General features: G+C 34.5%; 1 protein-coding gene across 2 annotated transcripts in view; it reads right to left on the reverse strand.

The window, feature by feature from the left end:
• grik3 (glutamate ionotropic receptor kainate type subunit 3) overlaps positions 1-10,280 on the reverse strand; it is a 216,410-nt gene that overhangs the window by 96,715 nt on the left and 109,415 nt on the right. For both annotated transcript variants that reach the window (XM_073925701.1, XM_017351450.4), the window contains exons 5-6: positions 8,681-8,734; positions 1,284-1,454 (exon numbers count right to left, since the gene is read on the reverse strand). Coding sequence is in view for 1 of the 2 variants with exons in the window: in XM_017351450.4 (XP_017206939.1) it covers positions 1,284-1,454; positions 8,681-8,734 (225 nt within the window). In the remaining variant the exon portion in view is untranslated. The remainder of the gene's footprint in view (positions 1-1,283; positions 1,455-8,680; positions 8,735-10,280) is intronic.

Raw genomic sequence — 10,280 nt, forward strand, 5'->3', positions numbered from 1 at the left:
TTGAATTGTTTAGCCTGACGTTAACCGTTTACTGCTCCAAAATATTGTAAATGTATATAAAAAATATATATATATTGTTTTCAAAGGGGAAAAAAAGTTTTTTTTTTACACAGACATTTAAAAATAATATATTTTAGAGCAGTAATCACAATACCATAACACCGTAAAACCATGATCTTTTTATCCAAGATTATCGTACCATTAGAATCTTATCCCGGCCCATGACTAGGGCCAGACGGAATCTGCGGATGTTTTCTGCTATTTCTGCGGAGAATTTTAGTAAGAATCTGCAGATTTCTGCGGAATTATTTTGGGAGTATCCAGCGGAGTATCATAAATAAAACCTTAATATATAAAATAAAAAGTAATAAATTACTGAATAAAAACTGAATAAATTCAGATTTATACATTTACTCAAGTAAATAAACAGAATTAATAATGGGCTAAAAATCTGCAGAAATCTGCGTAATTACTATTTATCGAAAAAACCGATGCACATACATCAGTTTAATTCAGTGCATGTTTTCATCCCGAACATAACAAAAGGATAATCAATTTGAACAGTCCACAAGGGTTAAGGAGACATGGAAAAAGTGCAGAATTTGTGGTCCTCCAGGAACATGGTTCAGAAACACTGCTCTAGACCAGTGTTTCTCAACCACGTTCCAGGAGGACCACAAGCTCTACACATGTTTCTTGTCTCCCTAACCAAACACACCTGATTCAGGTTATCAGCTCATTAGCAAAGACTGAAAGACCTGTAATGGGTGTGACAGACAAAGGATACATACAAACATGCTGTCTTGATGGTCCTCCAGTAACGTGGTTGAGAAACATTGCTCCAGACCATGTTGATGATTATTATTTTGGTCACACTTTATTCTGATGGCCCGTTTGTTGAATTTAAGTTACATTGCATCTACATGCCAACTAATTCTCAATAGATTATAAGTAGACTGTTTGGGGTTAGTGTAAGTTGACATGTACTTGCAGAGTTTCTTATAGTCAGTTTAATGCCTGTTGAAGGAGCAGTATCAACAGATATTAAGCAGACAGACTACTAATACACAAATGGACCATCAAAAAAAAAAAGTGTTATCAATATTTTTACTGTTATAAGCAGAAAATACGAGTCTTGGAATATATTACAAAAACAAAATATCTTTTTATTAAGACCAAAGGATTAACTGAATAATTATAGCTTCAGATTTGACTGTAAACAGTGAAAGTTAAACATAATAAAAGCCTCTCTTTTAAATCTCAGGGAGAAAATGGAAGCATACCGTCATGATCCCTTCTAGGAGACCGGAGTCTGGTTTTGGCGGGATCTGCCTCTCGAGGGACCACTTCTCCACAATGGAGGCGACCTGAGGATTGTCCACGTTTAGGATGCGAAAGCCGGTCATATTGACGCCACAGAAGCGGTACGGCTCCAGGTTTATGGCCATGAGATCCTGGAGGAAGAACAAGAGAGAGAAAAGATCTCATATAAGCGGCCTGAATCGGGCTTCATTGTCGCTAGGTGAGAGGCTTCTTGTCTCTTTGTCCCCTAATAAAAGCAGGAGATAGAGTGAGGGGGGGGAAGAAGATAAAAAATAAAAGAGATTAAGGATAATACCATGCTTTCCAGGCCGCCTGGGTACAGCCAGATGAAGCATCGTAGGACGTACACCTCTGTGCCAGCATGTATGATATCATAGACAGTGAGCCAGGAGTCATCGGCACAATAGCTGATTGAAACAGTTATTTCCTCTGTAATCCTGTCTTCATTGCTCCCATCCAGCGAATTGAACCGTAAACACTTCACACCGCTCTGAATGCCGACCTGACACTGAAATGCAACACTATGTCTGGGCATTCAGTGTGGATTCGGGATGAAAAAAAAAAGAAGCTGGATTTCACATTCTCAATGCAATGATGTGGGATGAAATACTCTGCCGGACTGGAAAATATCATTAAGATTAAGCGTAAATTAATCGAGATCTTTACGTCTGAGGTCAAAGTGAAAGGCATCTAACGAGGGGGTGGGGGGGGGGGGGTCTGTAAATCTGAAAATGAATGGCAAAATGAGCAAGGCCGCGCTCATTGAAAGAACTCGGCGTAATGTGCTGAGGCTAATTAACGCTCTAGAACAATACCAACACACACCCACACTACGCATGCTATTGTCTGGAGTGTTATTCTGAGAACAGTCGCTGTTTTTTTTTTTATATATACCGTCCTACATATTGCCAAACATGTTGAGAAGGTGGGGGCGGCGAAGAAATGTGGTAGAACATAATAGAGTATTTCATTAACGCCCTGTGGGGCTGGAACTGACAGAAGAGGAGCACAAAAATAAAGGTTTGCCCTGAGACAAAGCCCTTTTGGAACTATAACATAAATGATTTCTTCTTAGATGTCAGATTTATTATGATTTCATCTGTCTTTTACTGTATCAGTAGATCATAAGCGATGATAAATGATCAAATGTGTTGAATGTGGCAGAATTTTAGTTGGGCCGATAAAGGACGTCATTAAATATTGCCATTACTCATTTCATTACAGTGCATCTGGAAAGTATTGATGGCGCTTCACATTTTCCACATTATTTATGTTACAGCCTTATTCCAAAACGGATTAAATCCATTTATTTCCATATAATGACAATGTGAAAAAAGAGTTTTCGAAATTGTTGCAAATTTATTAAAAAATAAAAACCCTGTTCGACCAGTACAGCTTTTCTTTAACATTTCATCGAGCGAGAATGACATCGACTGAAACTTTCTGTTGGACACCATGCCCACCAAAATGGTTCCATTGGTACGGGTACGATTTGGTAGTGGAAACGCAAGCCTGATTAAGGTGAGCCGTAATGTACTACTCAGTGGAAACTTGTCATCAGATAGACTTAGAAAATATAAAGTAGGGTTCAAACAATAATATTAATATATTTATGTTTTTATGTCTTTATAAACATAACATTCTTTACAGTTTTTCTGAGTCGCTTTGATGCATTTCTCACTACACTATTTACATTTGCACAACAGTTAATGCATTTCTCTAAACAATTAGTCATCTGTGCACATCCTAGTAGCAGTTTCTCATTCCTTCCAACAAATTGCAAATGCTTTTGGACATTCATCAATTGCTTTCATACAACTCTCTGCTATTTATAACATTATCATCTGCTTATGGCATGTCAGTCAAATTTAACTAAACTTGTAAATGCTGAATAGTCCTTGCATATAAAACTAATAGTCCTCAATATCAAAATTAATAGACCTAGGCGACGCAGTGGCGCAGTGGGTAGCACGTTCGCCTCACAGCAAGAAGGTCGCTGGGATGCTGGTTCGATCCTCGGCTCAGTTGGCGTTTCTGTGTGGAGTTTGCATGTTCTCCCTGTGTTCGCGTGGGTTTCCTCCGGGTGCTCCGGTTTCCCCCACAGTCCAAAGACATGTGGTACAGCTGAATTGGGTAGGCTAAAGTGTCCGTAGTGTATGAGTGTATGTGTGGATGTTTCCCAGAGATGGGTTGCGGCTGGAAGTGCATCCGCTGCGTAAAAACTTGCTGGATAAGTTGGCGGTTCATTCCGCTGTGGCGACCCCAGATTACAGTTTTTTTCAGTCGCTTTGGTGCATTTCTCACAACAATATTTACATTTGCACAACAGGTCATGCATTTCACAAAACAATTAGTCATTTGTGCACATCCTAGTAGCAGTTTCTCATTCCTTTTAGCAAATTGCAAATGCTTTTGGACATGCATCAATTGCTTTCATACAACTCTCTGCTATTTATAACATTTATATCAAAATTAACTAAACTTGTAAATGCTGAATAGTCATTCCTTATTAAACTAATAGTCCTCATTTCATTACTTGAGTCATTACATACAAAAATGTTGAACTAGTTGTCAAAATCTGTCTAGCAAATTTTATGAAAAAATTGTAATCTTTATTTTTCCTGAAAATGTCTTAAAAATTGAACAATTTGATGAATGATTTACAGACCTATGTATGTTGTAGGTTCAGTTCTAATATGTTCTGCAATATTGTTTACAGTTGTGCACAACTCTACCCAAAGGAAGGTTGTGTTTGTTGTAAATAAAGGTGTATTTATTCTTTTGCACAATGCTGTAAATACATTCGAATTGCAACGAGCAAATGCAGTAAAAATGTGAAACATACATATTCAGTGTCTTGTACTCAGATACTTCACTAAATGCAGTGATGTCTAACTTTACTGTAGTTTTCAAATGGCTGTACTAATAGTATAAAGTGCTGTCTTGAGCATTTGTCAGGAAGCATCTCCAACTGACTTTTTTGCATTGAATAAATGTAGAGTAAACTGTTATAATGAAAACATGACAAAGACATTTGACTATCGTGTTCATAAACAATTGTGTCAGGACTTTTCATTTTGATGACACGGACACTTTGATTGACATCAATGCTTGCTTTTAAGGAATGAACTCTCCATTTTGAGCATGTGACGCACTTTTGCAGGTTATCAACTTGGTTTTGCAGTTTGTACTAATTGTTTTGAGAAATGCATTAACTGTTGTGCAAATGTAAATAGTCTTGTGAGAAACGCACCAAAGCGACTGAGAAAAACTGTAATAAAGGGACTAAGCCGACAAGAAAATGAATGAATGAATGAATAGTTGTCAAAATCTGTCTAGCAAATTTTATAAAAAAAAATAAAATAAATTTTTATTTTTCTGAAAATGTCTTCTAATTTGAACAGTTTCATGAATGATTTACAGACCTGTGTGTGTTGTAGGTTCAGTTCCAATAAGTTCTGCAATATTGTGTACAGTTGTGCCCAGCTTTACCCAAAGGAAGCTTATGCTTGTTGTAAATAAGGGTGTGTTTATTCTTTTGCACAATGCTGTGAATAAATTAGAACTACAACGAGCAAATGCAGTAAACATGTGAAACATACATATTCAGTGTCTTGTACTCAGATACTTCACTAAATGCAGTGATGTCTAACTTTGCTGTAGTTTTTAAATGGCTGTGCCAATAGTGTCTAGTGCTGTCTTGAGCATTTTCAGGAAGTGTCACCAACATCTGACTTTTCTGCATTGAAAATGTCCAGAGTAAACTGTCCTAATGAAAACATGACTAATCCATTTGACTATCGTGTTCATAAACAATGGGTTCAGGACTTTTCATTTTGATGACACGGACACTTTGATTGACATCAATGCTTGCTTTTGAGGAATGAACTATCCATTTTGAGCATGTGACGCACTTTTGCAGGTTATCAACTTGGTTTTGCAGTTTGTACTAATTGTTTTGAGAAATGCATTAGCTGTTGTGCAAATGTAAATAGTCTTGTGAGAAACGCACCAAAGTGACTGAGAAAAACTGTAATAAAGGGACTAAGCCGACAAGAAAATGAATGAATGAATGAATAGTTGTCAAAATCTGTCTAGCAAATTTTATAAAAAAAAATTACATTTTTATTTTTCTGAAAATGTCTTCTAAATTGAACAGTTTCATAAAGGATTTACAGACCTGTGTGTGTTGTAGGTTCAGTTCCAATAAGTTCTGCAATATTGTGTACAGTTGTGCCCAGCTTTACCCAAAGGAAGCTTATGCTTGTTGTAAATAAGGGTGTGTTTATTCTTTTGCACAATGCTGTGAATAAATTAGAACTACAACGAGCAAATGCAGTAAACATGTGAAACATACATATTCAGTGTCTTGTACTCAGATACTTCACTAAATGCAGTGATGTCTAACTTTACTGTAGTTTTTAAATGGCTGTGCCAATAGTATCTAGTGCTGTCTTGAGCATTTTCAGGAAGTGTCACCAACATCTGACTTTTCTGCATTGAAAATGTCCAGAGTAAACTGCCCTAATGAAAACATGACTAAGCCATTTGACTATCGTGTTCATAAACAATGGGTTTAGGACTTTTCATTTTGATGACACGGACACTTTAATTGACATCAATGCTTGCTTTTGAGGAATGAACTATCCATTTTGAGCATGTGACGCACTTTTGCAGGTTATCAGCTTGGTTTTGCAGTTTGTACTAATTGTTTTGAGAAATGCATTAACTGTTGTGCAGAAATGCACTGGTGGTGTGGGAAACGCACCAAAGCTAATGAGAAAAACTGTATTAGAATCCCTTTTAACCAACAGGCTAGATCGCAATGCATAGTCAGACAATGCGTGACGTTCATTTATTTGCACCGTCTTGCGGTGAAACCCAGCTTGTGTACTGTCTCTCCTCTGGGTGACTGCCATGGTCTATTTATCATAATGAGTGATAAATGTGTGAAACTATCACAGATCAATTCACATCGGCTACAAGATTGTAATAATCTAATGAAAAGCACACAGTTGATTAGTTTTGATATTGTGCTGGGTAGCAATCAAGCCTTAAGCAAGGATCAGTAAACCCTGGTCATAACTCAGAAGCTTGACATGTAAGGTGCATTACAAGGCCACTCAAAAGCCTCTGTTGCAAAACCTAATTAATAAATAGCTAAGTATAAATGCTAACATTTATATGGTTTGACATTAAACCTGCCAGAAGCACGTGATTTCAGCAAATAACAACTTCAGTCTTACTAGCTATTTTGGGAGGATTCATTTTATATAACAGTGCTCAGCATTAAAGGGGACCTTTTACTCTTTATTTACAAGATGTAAAATAAGTCTCAGATGTTCCTAGAGTATGTATGTAAAGCTTCAGCTCAAAATACCCCACAAAACACTCTTGAAAACGCCGACTTTCAGGCTTTGATCCAATTTGGGCCATTTTGTTGACTGTCGCTTTAAATTCAAATGAAGTTGTGCTCTTTTTAAAAGTGGGCGGAGCTACAAATGCCCAAGTGAAAAACCTTACATACTTGTACATACTTGTTCCTCATACTCCTGTTTATGTGAAGCACTTTAAATTACCTGTGTATGAAATGTGCTATATAAATAAACCTGCCATGCCTTAATTTATACTTTAACTGTAGTACACAAATGAATGAATAAATGAACAAATGAATGAATGAACAAACAGACAATCAAATGAACGAACGTACAAAAAACAAATGAATGAATGAACGATTAAACAAACGAACGAATAAAGTAACAAATGAATGAAAGGAATAAATGAATAAGCTGATGGACAAACAAATTAACGAACAAATGAATGAACAAACGAACAAATGAATAAGCTAATGAAAGCACGAATGAACAAACAAACAAATGAATGAATGAATAAATAAATAAGCTGATGGACAAACAAATTAACAAACAAATAAATGAACAAACAAACAAATGAATAAGCTAATGAAAGCACAAATTTACAAACAAACAAATGAATGAACGAATAAATGAATAAGCTGATGGGCAAACAAATTAACAAACAAATGAATGAATGAACAAACGAACAAATGAATAAGCTAATGAAAGCACGAATTTACAAACAAACAAATGAATAAATGAATAAGCTGATGGACAAACAAATTAACAAACAAATGAATGAATGAACAAACGAACAAATGAATAAGCTAATGAAAGCACGAATTTACAAACAAACAAACGAATAAATGAATAAGCTGATGGGCAAACAAATTAACAAACAAATGAATGAATGAACAAACAAACAAATGAATAAGCTAATGAAAGCACGAATGAACAAACAAACAAATGAATGAATGAATAAATGAATAAGCTGATGGGCAAACAAATTAACAAACAAATGAATGAATGAACAAATGAACAAATGAATAAGCTAATGAAAGCACGAATTTACAAACAAACAAATGAATAAATGAATAAGCTGATGGACAAACAAATTAACAAACAAATGAATGAACAAACGAACAAATGAATAAGCTAATGAAAGCACGAATTTACAAACAAACAAATGAATGAACGAATAAATGAATAAGCTGATGGGCAAACAAATTAACAAACAAATGAATGAATGAACAAACAAACAAATAAATAAGCTAATGAAAGCACGAATGAACAAACAAATTAATGAATGAACGCTCTATCAAACAATCGAATTATTGAAGAAACAAACAACTGAAATGAACAAATCAACAAACAATAAACAAATGAATGAACGAACAAAGGAGTGAACGAACGAACAAACATTTCTTAGCAGCAAAATTGGGAAATGTAGAAAAGCTCTAGTCCCAACTAACTAGCTAAATAAATAAAATAAATAAATAAACACACAACTAAGGGAATGAACGAATGAACACATTAATTGAACAGATTAAACAAATGAATGAACAAACAAACAAAATTTGTGGCCAATAAAAATATAGAAAAGACTAGTCCGGTGGACATAAAATCTAAAATGTAAAACATAAAAAATGGAAGCTAATTCAAAATACTGATAAATACTACAATAGAGTACACACAATAATGTCTGTAAACATCCTGAGCATCAATTTCAACTTTATCAGCATCTAAATCCCTAGGTGACACACTTTGTTGCCTTTGTAAGTGCTTTTCAAAGACGTTTTGTTGATTTGAGCTTGAGGGAAGGCCTCTAATGTTTACACTGGGGTGGCGGAAACTCCATTAAGGCTGTTTTGTCGAGTGAAATTGATTTCGCAGACTGGATCCAAAGCTCATCTGCAATTAAAAGCCATTCATCAAAAAAATAAAGTGGAAGCGGCGCAAAAACAAATGACATTCAATTTGCTGTGAGTATTGCGGTACATTACCAGAGTGGTGAAGATGTAGTGATAGTACTCGGTCATCATCCCCATCATCTGCGCCTGGAGGAAGAGGAGGGACGGGGACACACAAAACACACACAATGAAAAAGGTCACTATGTCGTGTCAGAGTCATTTGCAATCATTGTGGCAGTCAGAACAAACAACGCACAACAAATGAGACTGAATCGAAATGACGGAGCTATGAAGAGCTGCTGAACTCTCTTGAACTATTCAACTCTGCGTCTGTTTCTTGTATTTTATAGAATGGCAGAATATTAATAACGATAAGGGCCCTTAAATGAAAATCTAGTCATCATCTGCCTGCTCCTGTGTATTATGTTCAATATATGTTTTATTTTTTTCCCAGAAACCATCCATCCATCCATCATGTACTGTTTATATATATATATATATATATATATATATATATATATATATATATATATATATATATATATATATATATTTTATTTATTTATTTATTTTTTTTTTTTTTGGTCAAGGACGATAATACTAAAACAGATTGATTGTTTGTATTACATTTGATTTTATTTATGTATTTTTTGCTGTTGTAAACAAACAAAATTTTATCTTGTTACAGTGGTCTAATTGTATCATTTGGACAAAATTTTCAATTACAATTTTGTTGCAGTCATGTTTATTTTTGGTGAATAAATTATTAAAACACTGTTTTGCATTTATGACTCATTACTTGAATTATAGCACTGTTCAACACGTACAATTTTATGGATTTTAGTAACTTTCCACAATATTATGTACAGTTCCATATTAAATATTATAAGCTCTGGGAAATACTGAAAATCTACTGTAAAACTACAGCAAAAAAACTATTTTAGGACATTTCTGAAATTTAAAAGCCCTTATTTTACTTTTTTTTTGTGCGGCAACCTAGCTGCCAGGGGGGAAAAAAGTAAAATAAGAGACGTTAAAAAACAAACTTACTGTATTTTTTTAATTACGGCAAAGTACTGTCATTTAACAGCCATTACTTTATGGGCTTTTTTCCTGGCACCCTTAATAATTTAACGGCCATAATTTTACAGTAATTTTCTGTAATTTAACACCCGTTATTTTGTGGTAAATTTTACTAATTTAACGCCTGTTATTTTACGATAAATTTATGTAATTTAATGCCAGTTATTTTATAGAAAATTTCTTTAATTTAACGACCATTATTTGTATTTTTTTCAGGCACCCTAGCTGCCAAATAAATGTAAAACAATGGATAAATTACTGTAAATTTCTGTAATTTACCAGCCGATATTTTTCGATAAATTTCTGTAATTTAATGGCAGTATTTTATGGTAAATTTCTATAATTTAATGACAATTATTTTACTTTTTTCAGGTACCCTAGCTGCCAAATTAAATGTAAAATAACAGACGAATTACGATTAATTTCTGCCATTACCCGGACATTATTTTTGGTAAATTTCTGTAATTCAATTGCCATCATTTTATTTTTTTTCTGGCACACTAGATGTCGAAAAAAAGATGTAAAATAACGAATATATTACAGTAAATTTTCTGTATAATAAAAGACATATTATGCTACATTTCTGTAATTTAACGGCTGTTATGTTTT

Source organism: Danio rerio, chromosome 16 (genome assembly GCF_049306965.1).
Source record: "Danio rerio strain Tuebingen ecotype United States chromosome 16, GRCz12tu, whole genome shotgun sequence".
Classification (NCBI taxonomy): Eukaryota; Metazoa; Chordata; class Actinopteri; order Cypriniformes; family Danionidae; genus Danio; species Danio rerio.